The sequence below is a fragment of the Grampus griseus genome (assembly GCF_964374135.1).
Source record: "Grampus griseus genome assembly, chromosome: 3".
Taxonomy (NCBI): Eukaryota; Metazoa; Chordata; class Mammalia; order Artiodactyla; family Delphinidae; genus Grampus; species Grampus griseus.
In genome coordinates, this window is record NC_139019.1 from 91,834,051 (window position 1) to 91,856,407 (window position 22,357).

General features: G+C 39.8%; 1 protein-coding gene across 1 annotated transcript; it reads left to right on the plus strand.

The window, feature by feature from the left end:
• Window positions 1–1,456: 1,456 nt before the first annotated feature.
• Window positions 1,457–2,080, plus strand: LOC309821257 (small integral membrane protein 20-like). The gene has a single exon (XM_082652446.1). It carries the CDS (start codon window positions 1,525–1,527, stop codon window positions 1,726–1,728), a length of 204 nt encoding a protein of 67 aa, XP_082508572.1. The 5' UTR covers window positions 1,457–1,524; the 3' UTR covers window positions 1,729–2,080.
• The last annotated feature ends 20,277 nt before the right edge of the window (window positions 2,081–22,357 follow it).

A 22,357-nucleotide genomic window follows, 5' to 3' on the forward strand; every position in this document is an offset into this window, starting at 1 on the left:
GGGTTCATGCCCCGGTCGGGGAGGATCCCACATGCCGCGGAGTGGCTGGGCCCGTGAGCCATGGCCGCTGAGCCTGCGGGTCCGGAGCCTGTGCTCCGCAGCGGGAGGGGCCGCAAGCGGTGAGAGGCCCGCGTACAACAAAAAAAAAAAAAAAAAAAAAAAAGCACAATTGCTGTGAAGAAAGGAAGATTAGGAAGGTATAGAAACAAACAGATTGTGGAAAATGAAAGGAGACAACTGTCAGACAACTGTCAACTTTCTGCAATTGAAGTAAGGGCTTCTCCCAGAAGGTAGCACTAGTGATTAGAACTGAACACTTGTGAACATTTCAGAGATCATTTGGTTTGAGGTAGGTTGACTGGAACTCACACCTGGGATATAAACATGAGAAAGGGAGTGTTCAAATGGTTCAAATGAGACAGGAGTAGGTGAAGGAGGACAAGTAAGAAGATATCTCTGGATTGGTGAGAAAAGCAGATGGTTTTATGCCTTAGAAACTGGCTAGTAGGGGAAAAGGTCATGGATATAGTTTTTAAACATCATAGTAGCCTATATGTTCACCTTCTTTTCATTACATTGGTAAACATGCCAATTTAATACAAGAATAGGTTCTGATTTTAGAATCTGGTGGTCAGGAAATGATGGGGTATCAAAAGAACTATAGCATGTTCTCGGAGCGAACAAGACAGGGATTACACTCTCCCTGATGAGCTTTCTAAGTGACTTTTTTAAGGAGGTTTGTGCATTCTGTGTTTAGAAGCACAGAGAACCTTGGAATGGAGAATCAGTTTTCTCTCTTGTCTGTTAGTCTGCATCCTGGCACTGGATGACTCTACCTAAGTCAGAGAAATTTGGCCTGCAGTCAAGGCTGGATCCCAGGGCTGTGGGACCTGACGTTCCTGTACCCCAGGTCTGAGATTTTGTCTATATCAGATTGCCATCTGATTGCAGACTCTTTCCCTTACACTAAAAGGTGCAGGGTTCTAACTACGAGAGTGAGAATTCTGTATAAGCCTGAAATCACTTTTCAACATGAACCATTTGAGATAATAGATCACATTTTACGATATTAAGGAAAATAACCCAAGGAAATTAAAAGAAAACAGATCCATGGCCATTAGATAGGACTGTCTCAGAAAGAAGACCAAAAAACCAAAAAACACGTTCAAGTAGGGCAACTTCATATAATCATTTTAAGCTTTTAAATCACAAGTCTGAGCTGTAGGAATGTCTTTGTTGATAAATGCAGAGGAAGGATCAGCCATTGGAACCATTTATCTTGCATTTGTTCAAAGCACTGAATAAATTACAGCAAAATTTTTAGAGTTTGGAATTTTACTGTGATGTGACAAGTACTCAAAATCAAAGATTTGTTGAATTTGCAAATAATATATATATTTTTACAGTGATTGACCCTTCTAATAAATCCGTAATTTAAAAGGGGAGGGCGGATACCGCTGGCGGGATCTGGGTTTCCAAGAGTGAGGGCTGCTCGGCTGGTCAAGGCGGCCACCGGCTGGAGCCATGACCCTGAACCTGCGCACCGCGCTCATTTTCGGCTGCTTCATCTCCCTGATCGGCGCCGCCTTCTACCCCATCTACTTCCGGCCCCTAATGCGGCTGGAGGAATACCAGAAGGAACAAGCCATAAATCGAGCTGGTATTGTCCAAGAAGACGTGCAGCCACCAGGGTTAAAAGTGTGGTCGGATCCATTTGGCAGGAAATGAAAAGGCTATCACCACCTCTGATTATGAAAGTAGACAGAGTCTTCATGCTTTCAGTTCTGCAGCAAGTACAGTAAATCACCTGGCTAAAGAACGATGGCTGGAGAAGAAAACTCTAGAAGGCTATAAAGAAGAGTAGTGTGCACCAGGATTAATTCCCTTCTTAAGTATCAAAAGAACCCTGAAACAAATCACACCATTACGAAGGTTTTCATGATTTGGTTTCCTTTCTAAAAATGAAGCTTTCTCACCCAGCTGCATTTGGAGGTGATCTACTTATTATTCAGTCTCTACCTCTTACCCACCTGAGCTTCAATATGAATACAAGCAACCAGTAGACTTGGGAAGATCCTAGTCTGTTTTGCCATCTTCCAAATAAGAAGTTTCGGTGAAAAACCACCATATTGAGCAGCCTCATAGGGCTCTTTGAAAATGTTGAAGTTGATACAACTCTTTGAGGACAAGCTACCTTGTACTCTTTAAGAATAAAGAGTTCAACTGAACTATCTCATTGGGAGGGTTGCTGCATTTTGAAAAATAAATAACTATGAAGCAAATCAAACTAAATGGGTATGCATACCTAGTAGAAATCATGTTGAATTAACTGAGTGAAAATATGTATATTAAAATGATTTCTTTTTACTTCAAAAAAAATAAAATAAAAGGGGAGGGGTCTTCCCTAGTGGTACAGTGGTTAAGAATCCACCTGCCAATGCAGGGGACACGGGTTCAAGCCCTGGTCCGGGAAGATCCCACATGCTGCGGAGCAACGAATCCCGTGCGCCCCAACTACTGAACCTGCGCTCTAGAGCCCATGAGCTACAACTACTGAGCCCACAAACCACAACTCCTGAAACCCATGCGCCTAGAGCCTGTGCTCTGCAGCAAGAGAAGCCACCACAATGAGAAGCCCACGCACTGCAACGAAGAGTAGCCCCCGCTCGCAGCAACTAGAGGAAGCCCACACGCAGCAACGAAGACCTGACACAGCCAAAAATAATAAATAAAATTTAAAAAATAAAAATAAAAGGGGAGGAAAAGTAACCAAACAAAGCAATTTCACATTCTTCACTTCCAAGTTCTGGTTGAAGGTATTTGAAAGATCAGGATGGTGTTCCGTCTCTGGTGATTTAGACATGTTTTCAAAACCAAAAGTAATCCAAGAGTATTGTTATTAATATACGTGTTATTCTTCACAAATTTATAGATAACAGCTGCCACCAATTTTGCTGGCTACATAGGGATATCTGTCTCTGGATGCTTCTTTTTATGGTTTCATTCTCTGAATATTTATGTCATAAGCCAAGTTTGCTAAACTATTTTATTAAGTACGCTTCTTATTTTGGAATAATTTTATGTGTATAGAAAATTTACAAAGAGTGTGTAGCAAGTTCTCATATACACTTCACCCATCTTCCCCTAATGTTTAACATCTGTAAGTGGGTGGAATCTTGGCCTGCAAAATATATGTCCACATCCCAACCTCCAGAATCTGTGAATGTGACCTTATTTGGAGAAAGAGTCTTTGCTGATGTAATTAAATTAAGGATTTTAAGATGAGATTGTTCTAGATTATCTGAATGGGCCTTAAATCCAATGACAGAGATCCTTATAAAAGGCACAAAGAGGAGAAACATATAGAGAGAAGAGGACAGGGCTTGTTTTTTCACCAATATTCCTTTTTGGACCTAGGATCTAATCCAGAGTACCACATTGCATTAGTTGTCATGTCTCTCTGGTCTCCTCTGGTCTGTGACAGTTTCATAGTCCTTCTTTGTTTTTCATGATCTTGATAGTCTTGAGCAGCACTGGTCAGATATTTTGTAGAATATCCCCCACTATGGGTTTGTCTGCTGTGTTTTTCATGATTAGACTGGGTTATGAGTTCTGGGCAAGAATACCACAGGGTTGTAGTGCCCCTTTCATTACATCATAAGGGATATATATATCCACATGACTTACCCCTGCTGATGTTCATCTTGACCACTTAGGTGTGGTAGAGTTTTCCAGGTTTCTCCATTGTGAAGTCACTATTTTCCCTTTCCGTACTCTATTCTTTGGAAATAAGTCTTTAAGTCCAGCCCACACTCAAGTAGGTGAGAGATTAAGCTATACCTCCTTGGAGTGTGGGGAGGATAGTATGTATTAGAATTTTTCTGTAAGAAATATGCCTTCCTTCCTCCCTTTCTTCAATCCTTTATTTATATCAGTATCAATATATGTATATTTATTTTATAATCCAATTCTACATTATGATCTAATACAACATTATTTTTTTTTCCCAAATTATTCTAGCTTTTCTGGGTCTTATTTTTATTATTATTTTTATTACATTGTATGGTATTAATTTAAGCTTTCTTTTTGTTCCTTGGTCCATTAGCTATCTGTTGCCACATAACAAATTACCCCTAAGCTTAGTTGCTTAAAACAACAAACATTATTATCTTAGGGTTTCTATGGGTCAGCAATCTGGGTGTGACTTAACTGTGTGCCTCTGGACCCTCACAAGTCTGCAATCAAGGTGTAAGTTGGATCTGTAATCTTCTGAAGCCTCAACTGGGGAGGATCTGCTTTCCCATGCTGACACACATGTTGTTGGTAGCCCTCAGGTCCTTGCTAACTGTTGCATGTAGCCATAAGCTCCTTGCCATATAAGCAAGAACCAGTCATAGATAGCTCACAACATGGCATCTGGCTTCCCTCAAAGCAAGAGACTGAGAGAGGGTGCCCAAGAGGGAAACTGTAGTCTTTTTGTAACCTCATCTTGCAAGTGACAGTCTGTCACTTTTGCCCACATTCAAGGGGAGGGGATAATAGAATGGCATGAATATGAGGAGGTGGAATCCCTGAGGGCCATTTTAGAGGCTGCCCACCACACCCAGTGTTGCACTCTTGTAGTCACTCACTTTACTTCACTAGAATGGACAGAAGGAGAAGAGAAGGGGGAAGCTTTGAAAAACAAAACCCCAGTGGATTAAATGTTTTGCTTGCAATGATTTTCAACATCGTGTCACATACTACATGGTATCTACCTCCTATTATTGGTCATTTGCGCATTTATTTATTCATTCATTTAGGAGAATATGACATGTAACTTCAAATCCATTGTGACATTTCTGATCCCAGGATGTGGTCTGTCTGAAGTCTTTGGAAAACCTTTTTTTCTTAATTAGATAGCACCTGTGTGCTTATAGGTCATTTAAGCCCAAACACCAGGTGTCATGTGAGCAGAAGTGGAACAATTATTAATTGTAATTGAAGCTAAATGTAATTACTTTTATAACCTTGAGTTGTTCACATTGAATTCATAAACACTTCATAATGAAACTAGGGAATTACGAAGAATTACTGACAATAACACCAGTAATTCTTCCATTTGAACTCAATTCACCTTTAGATCCATAACCTTTAAATAAAATCATTTATTTGTGTCTTCTAGTTAAAAAAAAATTCATGCTCCCTGCAGAACACTCGACAATGAAGAAAAGCCCAAAGGAAAACAACAAAACCACTCCAAACTTTATAGCATAGTGTTAACATTTTGATGCATAGAATTTCCACATTATTTTATACATATTTATGTATACATATATTTAACACCATTGGTATCAAATCTGTAGAATATTTAGAAATGTATTCTGAATATTTTCCTAACTAAATCATTATTTTAGCAAGGATCCACTTGGCTTACCATTATTGTCACTGAAATACCTATGCATGTGAGTTTCTGCTCTATGGACACCTCTGCACTCACCCAGTAAACATCTGTTAACTGCTTACTATTGGCCAGGCAGTGTGTTGATGGCACATGATAGAGAGCCTAGCGCAGTGGAGAGCACCTGCCAGGGATTTGGAAAACTCAATATTTCTTCCAGTTCTGCTACTAATTGTCTCATGTCGTTGGACAGATAAAAACCAATAGCTAACATATATTGAACATTCACTATAAGCTAGCTACTGTTCAAAACCATTCATTTACACTCTTCACTTATTAAGTTTAATCACAACAGCTCAACAATGTAGATATTATTATAACCATACTCATTTTGTAGAGGGAAAGATTGAGGCCAGAGAGGTTAAGGAATGTACCCAAACTCACATAGCTAGTAGGTAGTGAAGGCAGGATTTAACCCTTGTAGCTGATTCCAGAGGTTATGTTCTTAATCACTACTGTATACATTTTTTTTTTCTTTTTGTGGTACGCGGGCCTCTCACTGTTGTGGCCTCTCCCATGGCGGAGCATAGGCTGCAGACGCGCAGGTTCAGCGGCCATGGCTCACGGGCCCAGCCGCTCCGCGGCATGTGGTATCCTCCCAGACCGGGGCACGAACCCATGTCCCCTGCATCGGCAGGCAGACTCTCAACCACTGTGCTACCAGGGAAGCCCTACTGTATACTTTTGAAGTGACTATGAGCCCTCAGGGCCTTAGTTTCCTCATTGGAAAAATATATGAGTTGTCCTAAAAGTAGATGGTCCCCTATGTCCTCTGCTTGTTTGCATGTATAATAGCATTTTATCATGTGCATAATTAACTTACTCAACTTCAAAATTTCCTCAAATGAAGAGAGCAGGAGATTGGTTCAAAATGGCGGAGTAGAAGGACCTGCTCTCGCTCCCTCTTGCGAGAGCACTGAAATCACAACTAACTGCTGAACAGTCATTGACAAGAAGACACTGGAACTCACCAAAAAAGATACCCCACATCCAAAGACAAAGGAGAAGCCACAATGAGATGGTAGGAGGAGCGCGATCACAATAAAATCAAATCCCATAACTGCTGGGTGGGTGACTCACAAACTGGAGAACACTTATACCACAGAAGTCCGCCCACTGCAGTGAAGGTTCTGAGCCCCACGTCAGGCTTCCCAACCTGGGGGTCCGGCAACAGGAGGAGGAATTCCTAGAGAATCAGACTTTGAAGGATAGCAGGATTTGATTGCAGGACTTTGACAGAACTGGAGGAAATGGAGACTCCACTCTTGGAGGGCACACACAAAATAGTGTGCGCATCGGACCCAGGGGAAGGAGCACTGACCCCAGGGGAGACTGAACCAGACCTACCTGCTACTGTTGGAGGGTCTCCTGCAGAGGCGGGGGTGGCTGTGGCTCACCATGAGGACAAGGGCACTGGGAGCAGAAGTTCTGGGAAGCACTTCCTTGGTGTGAACCCTCCCAGAGTCTGCCATTAGCCCCACCAAAGAGACTGTAGGTACCAGTGCTGGGTAACCTCAAGCCAAACAACCAACAGGGAGGGAACCCAGCCCCACCCATCAGCAGACAAGCAGATTAAAGTTTTACTGAGCTCTGCCACCAAAGCAACAGCAAGCACTACCCACCACCAGTCCCTCCCATCAGGACACTTGCACAAGCTTCTTAGATAGCCTCATCCACCAGAGGGCAGACAGCAGAAGCAAGAAGAACTACGATCCTGCAGCCTGTGGAACAAAAACCACATTCACAGAAAGATAGAAAAAATGAAAAGGCAGAGGGCTATGTATTAGATGAAGGAACAAGATAAAACCCCAGAAAAACAACTAAATGAAGTGGAGTTAGGCAACCTTCCAGAAAATGAATTCAGAATAATGATAGTGAAGATGATCCAGGACCTTGGAAAAAATGGAGGCAAAGATCGAGAAGATGCAAGAAATGTTTAACAAAGACCTAGTAGAATTAAAGAACAAACACCTAGAAAAATTAAAGAACAAAAAACAGATGAACAATACAATAACTGAAATGAAAAGTACACTTGAAGGACTCAATAGCAAAATAACTGAGGCAGAACGGTTAAGTGACCTGGAAGACAGAATGGTAGGATTCACTGCTGCAGAACACAATAAAGAAAAAAGAACGAAAAGAAATGAAGACAGCCTAAGAGACCTCTGGGACAACATTAAATGCAACAACATTTGCATTATAAGGGTCCCACAAGGAGAAGAGAGAGAGAAAGAACCAAGAAAATATTTGAAGAGATTATAGTCGAAAACTTCCCTAACATGGGAAAGGAAATAGCCACCCAAATCCAGGAAGCACAGAGAGTCCCAGGCAGGGTAAACCCAAGGAGAAACACTCCGAGACACATAGTAATCAAATTGACAAAAATTAAAGACAAAGAAAAATTATTAAAATCAATAAGGGAAAAACAACAAGTAACATACAAGGGAACTCCCACAAGGTTAACAGCTGATTTCACAGCAGAAACTCTACAAGCCAGAAGGGAGGGGCATGACATATTTAAAGTGAGGAAAGGGAAGAACCTACAACCAAGATTACTCTACCCAGCAAGGATCTCATTCAGATTCGATGGAGAAATCAAAAGCTTTACAGACAAGCAAAAGCTAAGAGAATTCAGCACCACCAAACCAGCTCTACAACAAATGCTAAAGGAACTTCTCTAATTTGGAAATACAAGAGAAGCAAAGGACCTACAAAAACAAACCCATTCCAATAAAGAAAATGGTAATAGGAAATACATATTGATAATTACCTTAAATGGGAATGGATTAAATGCTCCAACCAAAAGACACAGGCTCATTGAATGGTTACAAAAACAAGACCCATATATATGCTGTCTACAAGAGACCCACTTCAGACCTGGGGACACATACAGACTGAAAGTGAGGGGATGAAAAAACATACTCCATGCAAATGGAAATCAAAAGAAAGCTGGAGTAGCAAAACTCATATCAGATAAAATAAACTTTAAAATAAAGAAAGTTACAAGAGATAAGGAAGGACACTACATAATGAGCAAGGGATCAATCCATGAAGAAGATATAACAATTATAAATATATATGCATGCAACATAAGAGCACCTCCATACATAAGGCAACTGCTAACAGCTCTAAAAGAGGAAATCGACAGTAACACAGTAATAGTGGGGGACTTTAACACCTCACTTACAACAACAGACAGATCATCCAGACAGAAAATTATTAAGGAAACACAAGCTTTAAAAGACACAATAGACGAGATAGATTTAATTGACATTTATAGGACATTCCATCCAAAAACAGCAGATTACACTGTCTTCTCACATGCTCATGGAACATTTTCCAGGATAGATCACATCTTGCGTCACAAATCAAGCCTTAGTAAATTTAAGAAAATTGAAATCATATCAAGCATCTTTTCTGACCACAACACTATTATATTAGAAATCAATTACAGGGGAAAAAAATGTAAAAAACACAAACACATGGAGCTAAACAATACGTTACTAAATAGCCAAGAGATCACTGAAGAAATCGAAAAATACCTAGAGACAAATGACAACAAAAACACGACGGTCCAAAACCTATGAGATACAGCAAAAGCAGTTCTAAGAGGGAAGTTTATAGCACTACAATCCGACCTCAAGAAACAAGACAAATATCAAATAAACAATCTAATCTTACACCTAAAGGAACTACAGAAAGAAGAAGAAACAAAACCCAAAGTTAGTAGAGGGAAAGAAACCATAAAGATCAGAGCAGAAATAAATGAAATAGAAACAAAGAAAATTATGGCAAAGATCAATAAAACTAAAAGCTGGTTCTTTGAGAAGATAAACAAAATTGATAAATCATTAGCCAGACTCATCAAGAAAAAGAGGGAGAGGACTCAAATCAATATTATTAGAAATGAAAAAGGAGAAGTTACAACAGACACCATAGAAATACAAAGCATTCTAAGAGACTACTACAAGCAACTCTATGACAATAAAATGGACAGCCTGGAAGAAATGGAGAAAGTCTTAGAAAGGTATAACCTTCCAAGACTGAACCAGGAAGAAATAGAAAATATTAACAGACCAATCACAAGTAATGAAATTGAAACTGTGATTAAAAATCTTCCAACAAACAAAAACCCAGGACCAGATGGCTTCACAAGTGAATTCTATCAAACATTTATAGAAGAGCTAACACCCGTCCTTCTCAAACTCTTCCAAAAAAATGCAGAGGAAGGAACACTCCCAAACTTATTCTTTGAGGCCACCATCACCCTGATACCAAAACCAGACAAAGATACTACCAAAAAAAAAATTACAGACCAATATCACTGATGAACATAGATGCAAAAATCCTCAACAAAATACTTGCACACAGAATCCAGCAACACATTAAAAGGATCATACACCATGATCAAGTGGGATTTATCCCAGAGATGCAAGGATTCTTCAGTATATGCAAATCAGTGTGATACACCATATTAACAAATTGAAGAATAAAAACCATATGATCATCTCAATAGATGGAGAAAAAGCTTTTGACAAAATTCAACCCCCATGTATGATCAAAACTCTACAGAATGTGGTCTTAGAGGGAACCTACCTCAACATAACAAAGGCCATATATGACAAACCCACAGTAAACATCGTTCTCAGTGGTGAAAAACTGAAAGCATTTCCTCTAAGATCAGGAACAAGACAGATGTCCACTATCACCACTAAAATGCAACATAGTTTTGGAAGTCCTACTCACAGCAATCAGAGAAGAAAAAGAAATAAAAGGAATCCATGTTGGAAAAGAAGTAAAACTGTCATTTTGCAGATGACATGATACTATACATAGAGAATCCTAAAGATGCCACCAGAAAACTACTAGAGCTAATCAATGAATTTGGTAAAGTTGCAAGATACAAAATTAATGTACAGAAATCTCTTGCATTCCTATACACTAATGATGAAAAATCTGAAATAGAAATTAAGGAAACACTCCCATTTGCCATTGCAACAAAAAGAATAAAATACCTAGGAATAAACCTACCTAGAGAGACAAAAGACCTGTATGCAGAATACTATAAGACACTGATGAAAGAAAGTAAGGATGATACAAACAGATGGAGAGATATACCATGTTCTTGGATTGGAAGACTCAATATTGTGAAAATGACTATACTACCCAAAGCAATCTACAGATTCAGTGCAATCCCTATCAAATAACCAATGGCATTTTTTTACAGAACTAGAACAAAAAATCTTAAAATTTTTATGGAGACACAAAAGACCCCAAATAGCCAAAGCAATCTTGAGGGAAAAAAACGGAGCTGGAGGAATCAGACTCCCTGACTTCAGACTATACCACAAAGATACAGTAATCAAGACAGTATGGTCCTGGCAAATACAGAAATATAGATCAATGGAACAGGATAGAAAGCCCAGAGGTAAACCTATGTTCAACTAATCTATGACAAAGGAGGCAAGGACATATAATGGAGAAAACACAGTCTCTTCAATAAGCGATGCTGGGAAAACTGGACAGGTACATGTAAAAGAATGAAATTAGAACAGTCCCTAACACCATACCCAAAATTAAACTCAAAATGGATTAGAGGGCTTCCCTGGAGGCACAGCGGTTGAGAATCTGCCTGCTAATGCAGGGGACATGGGTTCGAGCCCTCATCTGGGAGGATCCCACAAGTCGCGGGGCAACTAGGCCCGTGAGCCACAACTACTGAGCCTGCGCGTCTGGAGCCTGTGCTCTGCAACAAGAGAGGCCGCGATAGTGAGAGGCCCGTGCACTGTGATGAAGAGTGGCCCCCGCTTGCCACAACTAGAGAAAGCCCTCACACGGAAATGAAGACCCAACACAGCAAAAATAGATAAATAAATTAATAAACTCCTATGCCCAAACATCTTTAAAAAAAAAAAAAAGGATTAGAGACCTAAATGTAAGACTGGACAGTATAAAACTCTTAGAGGAAAACATAGGAAGAACACTCTTTGACATAAATCACAGCAAGATTTTTTTGATCCACCTCCTAGAGTAATGGAAATAAAAACAAAAATAAACAAATGGCACCTAATGAAACTTAAAAGCTTTTGCAAAGCAAAGTACAAACAAGATGAAACAACAACCCTCAGAATGGGAGAAAATATTTGCAAACTAATCAACAGACAAGGGATTAATCTCCAAAATATATAAACAGCTCATGCAGCTCAATATTAAAAAAACAAATAACCCAATCAAAAAATGGTCAGAAAACCTAAATATACATTTCTCCAGAGAAGACATACAGATGGCCAAGAAGTACATGAAAAGCTGCTCAGCATCCCTAAGTATTAGAGAAATGCAAATCAAAACTACAATGAGGTATCACCTCACACCAGTTAGAATGGGCATCATCAGGAAATCTACAAACAACAAATGCTGGAGAGGGTGTAGAGAAAAGGGAACCCTCTTGCACTGTTAGTGGGAATGTAAATTGTTCTCCATAATGGAGAACAGTATGGAGGTTCCTTAAAGAACTAAAAATAGAATTACCATATGACCCTGCAATCCCACTACTGGGTATATACCCTGAGAAAACCATAATTCTAAAGGAGTCATGTACCACAGTGTTTATTGCAGCTCTATTTACAATAGCCAGGACATGGAAGCAACCTAAATGCCCATTGACAGACAAATGGATAAAGAAGATGTGTTGCATATATACAATGGAATATTACTCAGCCATAAAAAGGAACGAATCTGGGTCATTTGTAGAGACATGGATGGATCTAGAGACTGTCATACAGAGTGAAGTAAGTCAGAAAGAGAAAAACAAATATCATATATTAATGCATATATGTGGAACCAGAAAAATGGTACAGATGAACCGGTTTGCAGGGCAGAAATTGAGACACAGATGTAGAGGACAAACGTATGGACACCAAGTGGGGAAAGCGGGGGGAGGGGAATGTGATGAATTGGGAGATTGGGATTGACATGTATACACTGATGTGTATAAAATGGATGACTAATAAGAACCTGATGTTTAAAAAAATAAATAAAATTCAAAACAAAGAAAAAGAGCAAGAGAGAAAGAGTAGGAGATTGAGAGAGAGAGTTTAAATAATGCAGGGGATTTAAATAGTCAGTACTCAGTGCAGATTGGTCAAAACCTATGGAGATAATGTATAAATGATTTCATTTAAAAATTATTCTTGGGCTTCCCTGGTGACGCAGTGGTTGAAAGTCCGCCTACCGATGCAGGGGACACGGGTTCGTGCCCCGGTCCGGGAAGATCCCACATGCCGTGGAGTGGCTAGGCCCATGAGCCATGGCTGCTGAGCTTACGCGTCCGGAGCCTGTGCTCCACAACGGGAGAGGCCACAACAGTGAGAGGCCCGCGTACCACAAAAAAAAAAAAAAAAAAAAAAAAAAAAATTATTCTTATCATTGACAATGGAAAGAAATGTATTATTTATGTGACCAGGTAGGTTAGTAGTGGTAGATTCACCTACACTCTTGAAGAAAGAGTTGAAGAATTAATTGGTGAAACATTTACAAGGGATTAATTAGGGAGCCAATAAAATCATCTTACAGAGCTGTAAAAAAATGCATTCTATATTTTTTAAGCAATGTAAGATATTTTAAGGATACATAACACTGTATGTGATTTTTTTCCACTTAACTGACTTTAAAATCAAACCTATGGGCTTCCCTGGTGGCGCAGTGGTTGAGAGTCCGCCTGCGTGTCCGGAGCCTGTGCTCCGCCACGGGAGAGGCCGCAACAGTGATAGGCCCGCATACCGCAAAAAAAAAAAAAAAAACCTACAAGTAAGATGTGAATCCATTTTAATAGTTACCTACTCAAATTAAAATTTATTGGAAAGATACAAGTTTATATCACAGAATTTGAAAGTAGAGGTTCATTCTGGCCTTACAAGGGACTGTACTATGACCAAAAAACCATTAGGATCCAAGTAGCAGTTTTCTGGATCTTTTTCTTTATTTCTCTGCTTCTGTATGGGAACTTGACTAATTCTTTTCTGTTTTCACACAAGCTTTCTTTGCTTCTTCATGCATGAGTGGAAAATGGGCATGCTGCATAATTTTTGAGACCAAACACTCAGTGGAGAATGACTAGTGTTTCTGAGACTTAATTCCAAATATTCTGGAGGATGTGCTGTCTTAGATAGGTTTGTGGGGCCCAAGTGAGTATGACTCTATGTCCCACTTTCCAGTAGAAACCGCGGGGTAGGAATCAGATCCAGAATGGGAACTGCTACGTGGTGTGTTTCAGCAGTCAGCCACCGATGGCCTCACAGAGGTTCCTGGATCCCTCAAGCAGGGCTCAGAAGCAGAGGGGAGAGTCACTGAACTCGCCAGAGCCCTGTGGACAGAAGTGAGGGAGGTCTTAATGGTGGTGAGAGAGTACCAGACGGGACATCAGGTGACTTAGTAGGTGACCAACAGCATGGCACTGTGGAATCCTTGGAGACTTAGATGCAACCCAGGAAAGTGAAAGTGTGAAAGGAAGAATGCTAAACCAACAGATTAAATTTTAACCCCTCCAGTGAAATGGAGCTTGAAATAAAAGCTAGACTGAATCACAGAGAAGTAATATTATGTTAGTAGCACACCTGCTTTGAGGGTTGAGACTTGTATTTAATACCCATGGAGACCTGTCTGGAATTTCTGTGATTCCTCATGCAGCATATTTCTGGACTAGAGATTGCAGACACACTCCAGAATTAGGGTCAAGTCACTTTGGGGGCAATACTCATGATCTCATGCAGAGATAAGGTTAGTACTCAAAAGACACCAGGAATCAGAAAACTGTGGACTGCAGTGAGATCAGGGTGGCAAGAGTTCTGCAAAAATGCTTTAAAGTTTTTGGGCAACCTGAGGGTGGTGGGCAGAAGGAAGAGAGGACAAATGTAACCTTAATAAAGTTAATGGATGGATTTGAGTTCTATAGGTGTCAGGAAAGTAATTATAAAGTTAGATGCATGGAATGTTCTTCTCAAGGCATCTTTCTCAGACTTTGAATGTAAAGAGTGGACGCTGAGGAGAAAGGAGTGATTGCAGGCAACACCAGCTCAGACCCTGCCAGATGGCATAGATGGGTACTTAGCCCAGCAGCGCTTTTGGGATGCCCTTACCTAGGCTGTTTGTAAGGTAGCTTCCAAGGCAGAAGGATTCTGTTGCTCTGCCGAATGGGTGTCCCCGTACTGTGTTATGGATTAATGTAATGGCCAGGGCCACAGTCAGACACTGTCTTGGGGAAGAAGACAGGACTCTTAAGCCTCTAGAGGGCACTGCTCTGCATTGGAGGACCTTTCTAAGACTGGTGAAGCACAAGCACGCCACTATTTTGTTTCGCTTGCAGGAAAAAAGGACCATTTTAATGGCAACTTTGCCTTAATGGAAACCCTCAGGCACTAACAGTGGAGCTAAGTCCTGCTTGGTGAGGGTAGGATGAAAGGGTCTCAGAAAAGTTAGAGGACCAAAGAATAGAGCCACTTTGTACCTAAGAAAGCGTCTGGGCTCAGGAAACCCTTATATCTCTTTTTTTGTCCAGACCTGTGAAGCCCAGAGATATTGTAACAGAGATGTCGGGGATGAAGTAATGGTGGAAATTCAGGCTGGGGAGCCTGCTCACACACCTGCTGCCTTATTTAAGTCAATAACAGTTTTTCACTTCTTGGATAAAGTGGACTCCTTAATTCAGTGGAAATGATGGGTTGGTTTGGGAAGCAGGTGGCGAAGGGATTATTGATGGGAGATGGGAGAATTTCCTGGGTGACCTCAGATAAGGAGAATTATAAGGGCAAAAATCACCCAGGGTCTATTCTTATGTAAATCACCTTTGAGAGCCCAGAGAAAATATCACTCCTGTGGTCAGGGGCTGCCTTATACACAGCAGTTCTCATCCTTCTGAGATTTGGGCCCAGGTCTGAACTGTGGTGTGTGTGTACCTGAAGGGGGCATTTGGTGAGGGTTAGGAGTGACGCCTGCAAGTAGAGTAAATTTTCTTTGTAGGGATGTAAATGTTTAATTCAGGAGGAGAATATGGTGGAATAATATCTTTGAAATTTATTATTTTATTTCTTTTGGCACATCTTTCCTCTCTCCATTGGAGCAGATGGTCAGCTGTGAGCTCATCACCTCAGGAAGGGAAGTGACAGTGTAGAAAGAGCCTCTCTAGACTTGTGTTCCAAAACCCTAAATCCTTAGGAAACTAAGAGTATTTTGGGTATAGACAAAATATTTAGAAGTTGTAGGGGGAAGAAAACAGGCTTCCTCCAAGATTAGAGAAAGATCCCCTGGGCTGGAGGGTGAGAAGGGGAGCAAGCTGAGCCTCAGAGAGGGGCTCCATGCCCTGATGCCTGAGTGCAGTTCTGGAGGAATGGCTGCATGGAATGCCTGGCAAGTGGGACCAAAACAGCCTCTCATATGTTCCTATGTACCAGGGGCCTTGAAGCAGCAGACATTTTCCCATAGGGGGATTTCCAGACGGTACCTTGTTCCACTTGTCCTATGGTCATCCATCCATGTGGGTCTCCACATTCTCTCCATTCTTTACACTGAGTAGTTTTCACAGCCCCTTGGAGTGAGGTAGCTCTCTCCGATTTTTCCTCTCTGCCAGGCTAGAGGAGGTAGCTTGTGTACCATGCTAAGACACGGCCGTCTGTGTGAGGCAGTTGGTGGCCCACCTTCCTCGATGTACCTCAGTCTCTTTTTGAGGCCCTGATACCTCTCTGAGGTCCCACTCTGATAACCAGGTGCTGGGACCTTCAGGTTCTTGGGTTCTTACTCATCACGTTTCCTCTGCAGAAACCACAGTGAGGCTCAGAGGAGCATAAGAGCTTGCTAAAAGGGAAAAAATGTTTTATAAGAACACAGAGGTATACGTGTTCTCACACTTATATTGGGAATTCTCTGAGTCATCTCCCCCACTCCCACTGCACTCATGAGAGCAAATTATGGTCAGAGGTCTCCAGGTCACTCCCTCTGAGGCAAACTTGAATTGTTTTCACAGTAACACCTCTTTGGGCAGTCCAAGGGAGTTTTTAGAGGCAAAGAATTCAGGTTCTGAGATACAGACAAGTTTCTCCTACAGTGTATCAAGAAATGCCGTATCAAGCTCCTGCTACAGACTTTCAAACCACATCAGTCTCTCCATCTTGTGAACTTAGTATGACCATGGTCTGCACTAGCCTGTCACACAAAGGAAGGTCACATATTATTTTGGTTTGGTCATGAAATCAACACTTAAACCAAAAATTTACAGTGACCACTACCCTAAAACTTTCTTAAATCTTCAGCTGAGCTTCATGTGAAGTAGGTGCCTCATATTTAGGGACAGTGTTGTATTTTTAAAGTTTGTTTAAATTCTGGAATCACATTCAGTGTGGTGAGATGCTCACCCTATGAGAAGTAAATTAAGGGAAGAGCACTTTACATTTCCCAGATTAATCTCAGTTTGGGGTGTGAATGAAATGTTCGGCAAAGATATACACATTATTTATTGTATTTATTATAATTCTCTTTCTTGGTAGAGAAAGTACAGAACAGTGTTAGACATGGTTGAAGGTACAAAGAAACATCCAGGAGCTTGATCTCAAAGGATACACTGTTCAACTCCTGAGATAATTAAATAGTAATGTAAGAAGTAAATGACAGTGTAAAGGTCTCCCAATGGTCTTGCACATCTCTTGGTTTTGGATCATTCACTGTGGCTTCATTCTTGGGCTTCATGTATTGGAAATATGTCTACCAATACTCCAGGTCATGTCCTCCCAGGCTGTGCCCAGTAGAACAGAGTTTGTCTTTGTCAGCAGTTCCAGCACATCTCCTTGCATCTCATTGGACCTTATTGGTTCATATGCTCGTTCTAAATTCATCTTCACCACAAAGTGGAATGGATGGTAAGAGGAAGGGTGTAGAATATAATTCTTTGATTGATTATGCTTTAATTTTTGGCTTTAATTCTGGAGACAGGGGTGAAGTTAACTCCATTATAAGAAGACAGAATGAGGAAGAAGTTGGTTTCCCAGAGGAAAATTGGGGTAGTGCAATCTGGAAAAAGGTGAATGGATACGGGGGTAGAGAAATGACACTCTTAAAAAGGTTTAAAATGTTGGAAATTTCTGGGCAGAAGAATGATACTCCATTGTAAAGCCTTAGACAATTGGTAAAAGGGAAGTCAGATGGGAAGAAGAAGTCAGTCAAAGAAGCAAAGGGCTACACTGAACAGGATTAAGTTCAAGAGATAAGGGGGGATGGCACCTTGGGTCATGCCCGGGAATGACATGGATAAAGCATAGAATTCAGAGGTAGGCAATGAGGAATGAACTAATTTCTGGGTCCCCATTTGAATTTTGGTGCAAAGTTGTTTTGTATGGGTGTCTCACCAGAAGAGCTGGAATCTAGATGGAGGGTTTTACTTAAGAACGATAAAAAAAATTCCAACGATTATTAGTAGGTTATAGTGCTTTTACCTTGCTCTTTTACTCTCTCTCTCTTCTTTTTCCTGATTAGGGAAACTATTTAAAAACCATGTAGAACAAGTGCAAGATTAGGTTCTCAAAAGATCATTGGAGCTTTCGCCTACATTTTTTGCAACACAAAAATGGGGTTAATTGAAGAATGACAGAATTGAAGGCATGTTTCACTTGCTTTGAGCAAGGTCAGCTTTAATATAGAGTATTTGTATCATTCATTCTGAAAACAATTATGAGCTAATTTATATATTAGAGAATTGCTGTTTAAAGCCATTAAATTATCCAATTGAGTTCCTACAGAACTCCTCAAAAAATTTATAAGATGAAAATAAGAACATTTAACATTCTATATGTTATCAGGTGAAACTGTTAATTTTGTGGCAAGGTCTGTATTATTATTGCATTTAGAAATACATGTTATTATTATGTTGGAATTGTCTGCAACTTGGACTGAGGACTTTTATAAACAAAAATAAGAATGGAAGCTTCTTTTCTATGAGAGTCTTGGTTAGTCTTACGTTTGTTTTGGAGATCTAATAGCTGCCATATGTTAGACTTATTAAATGAATGATGTAATTTAGGCTGCCTGTTGTCCTGCCAACTGCTCCATGCTGCCTCCTCATTTTTAGCGTGTGTTACTCCAATATGTCCATATATCACCCAGCAGTAGCTTCTTATACAGTCGTGTTAGTCCTTGGGCCCTTAACCCCATCCATCACCTACATAGGCTCTAGCTCCTTCCTTCCAGAATTGAAACTAATGAAAAATAATGGTAAACCTTGGCAAAGGGTATGCTTTAAGGATGATAATCAACCCAATATTCTGCCTCTTGAATAGAAAACCAAGGAGAGGGTTGATGCTTGAGACAAAAAACACAATGTATGATGAAGAGAATTCAACCTTCTTCACAATATGAAAGACAGAAAAATGCTTTATCTTTTGTGAAACATTAGATGGTATATTTCTCCACCCTAGTGAGTGAGATGATATAATGAAGATGATGAGAACAAAAATAAAGTCACTTATATTGTATGCCCTTTTCTTGTACCACTTCTGATGGCTCCTATCCAGGAAGATAAAAAGTTCAATCTGAGTATCTCAAATATTTATGTAGCTATAAACCACATATTTTCCATTTTTATAAATGGGGAAACAGAGGGCCAAAATTGGTTAATGAGTTACCTGAAGTTGCCATACATGTATCAGTGTTTTTTAGAAGAAAATTTATATGTATTAAAAAATTATATTGGGAAAAATCCATTATCAATTATTCTATCAATTTAACTGAAATCTATTTCTTACCAGCCTGGGTTGCATTGTGCTACAAATATCTTAGGACTCTTTCTATTGCCATTTTCCAGTGAGTAAATCGGTTAGTGAGACTTTTTTAAGCATTAGAAAGGAATCCTAGAATTTGCCACGGAGCAGCTTCAAAGACTTATGTCTTTGTATTATGTCTTATGTATTCAAATGTTAGGACTACTTATTTTAACTCAGTATCTTAATATATTTTCAATATGGCAGATTTCTTTTAGCTACTTTGCATCTTCATGAATTTCAATGTTCTTCTATTTTTTTCTTTAAACCTAGGAACAGATAGATCATTTTCTTTAATTTACACCTTTTGAATGGTCCAGCAGAACCTAAAATTAATCCTTTCTTTTACTGGGAATGCTTAACAGTTGTACTCTTATGTAACCTGTTGGCTCCCACTTGTCATCTTAATGAACTTCCCCATTTCCTACTGTTTTACAATCTGTCCTTTTGGCATCTTAAAACTTCCTGCACCCTTCTTCCTATGGTAAGTGTATTAGTTTGCTAGGGCTGCCATAACAAGGTACCACAGACTAAGTGGCTCAAGTAACAGAAATTAATTGTCTTACAGTTCTGGAGACTACAAGTCCAAGATCAAGGTGTCAGCAAAATTGGTTCCTTCTGATGATCATGAGAAAAGGATCTGTTCTAGGCCTTTCTCCTTGGCTTGTGTATGGTTATGTTCTCCCTGTGTCTTTACGTCATCTTCCCTCTGTACGTGTCAGTATCCATGCTTCCTCCTCTTACGAGGACACTAATCATATTGAATGAGGGCCCAGCCTAATGATCTCATTTTAACTTAATTACCTCTGTAAAGACCCTATCTCCAAATATGGTAACATTCTGAGGTTAGGGCTTCAACATATGAATTTTGAGGGGACACAATTCAGCCTCTAACAGTGGGAAAGAAGAGCACAGAAATATTTAATGTCACATGGCATTTCTGGGGTATTGAGATTCTTTGGATCTCAAAAATACATATGTTAATTATCAGGCAAGAAATATATGAATATGCTGCATAGTGGTATTAGTCTTCTAGCTGTCAAAATGCTAACCTGGTAGGATTTACCGGCCCCCCCATATATGTCAAGAAAACAATGCAAGTTGAGTTAGCAAATGTGTGGAGAGTAGAGATCCTAAAACAGAAATGGGGAAGGAGATCCTCCAGAGCCTTGCATACCAAATGGTAATGATATTTAGATATTCTTTTTAATAATGTAGGGGTATTTTCATTCAGATTACAACACATTCATGTAAACCAACTCTGACCTGTCCCAACATTTCACATTCATATATTATATTGAATGTATGCTATTTCATGGGAGTCAACAATATAATTTCTCTATTGTTTTCAAGTCTTTAAGTGTAGAAAGAGATCCTGAAATAATTATAAATGGCCAAACAGATCAGAACCTATTTCTTGCAATTGCTATAAAATATCGAACTATGCAAAGAATCACATATTACTAGAAGGCAGATGAGCTAAGAAACTCTGTCAATAGCTTTGACTTTTAATGCCATGATTTCCTCCTCTGAATCAGAAGTTGTGATTGTACTAGAGATCTGAACTTTCTTTCATCATGATCTAGTGAAATGACTTAGGGGAAGGCTGGTGGGTGCTTAAATTCTAGAGATGGAAGTTAGCTTGGGGGTTGATCCTGGAGATTTTTACCAAATCAAATCTATATCTGTCTGCTCTGATTGCTGGGCTTCCAGGTTAATTCTGGGGAGAGCCCAGGGAGTGAAGCCCTGAATAGGGGAAGTGAAGGGTGGAAGGAGGATGTCCCAGCCTCATCCTTCATGAAAATTGGCCTGGTCTCTTAAAGGGTCACTCTGGATTAAGAATGCCAGATCAGTGGATGAGCTGAACCTACTTCTATAGTGGTCATTTTCAGAGAAAGAGACAGGGAAGGAAATAGGGACTCCAAATAGCTCCACTTAGCTGCTTCTGTGAAAGGTTCTCAAAAAGACTGGCATGTCATATATTCAAATGTAAAATGTTCCCTAAAAAGCATACATTTCTGCATATTGCCCATTTTGCTTCAGTCAGTTCTGTATAAGGATTATATTACACTGGCATGTTTTTAGCAGGGTCTTAGAATTTCCTATATTCTGCTTGGTGTTCTTTAGAAGTCACATTTTTGGAGTTACGTTTAAAATAGGGTGAGTGTACCTTAGAAACAGTGGGGATTACTGTCATGTGTTTTCTAAGCAGAATTTTCTTGAGCTATTATAAAGGATAGTACTCACTAATATGCTTATGTTGAGAAATTGCTGTTTCACTAATGGGTAAAAATTGGATGGCTTATCTCTTTTCTCAGAAAGTATTAGTGATTTCCTGTGGGAGGAAAAAAGTGGGAGAAAACCCCTCCTACACTCTTCCCCAGTTTTCTGTTTTATTTTCTGTGTCCTAAAGAGAGATGCATCCTGTTCTCCTTTCCCAGTTTATCACTTCCTCTCTTATACTCAATCCCTACACACCCACAGGGACTGATTCTCACTTCTACTGTTTTTGTTGTGCATTTCATTTATTTCTATAATCCTTCCAAATGACTCAGAAAAGTGGATGTATATGTATTCTTAGAGGTGTCATCTCACTTGTTTTTTAAAGTATAACACCAAATGGAATTTTAATCAACCTTCCTAGGTCAGTTAAATAAAAAGTTTTGGTATAAACCAAGAGTGACAGTTACTGGTATTTATGGAGTTTTCAATAATGGGGAAAAGATTATGGTTGTAAATGATAATTCTTCACTTTGCAGGTTAGGGAGCAGAATGATCTAAAGGCTCTCTCCTGTCAGTTTTATCCATGACATGAAGAGATCAATTCAATGTGTATATTCTTCAGATTCTCAAGAGTCTTCACTGAAGGGAGGGCCTGAGCTCATTGTGCGTGTGTACTATCAGTCCTTGGTAACGTGGTGGATATCCTGGACTCTTGTATTGACATTTTGGAGATTTTGGGACCTTTTTTTCTTTTCTTTTTAAAAGCAAGTTAAGCATATGCTAGAGTCAGTGGTTATGTTAGACTATATAGTTTTAGAGGAGAATCAGTAGGATTTGGAAAAGTCTTTTAATGAAAGCCTTAAGGAAGTATCTGCTTATTTTCTGGAGCAGAGATTAA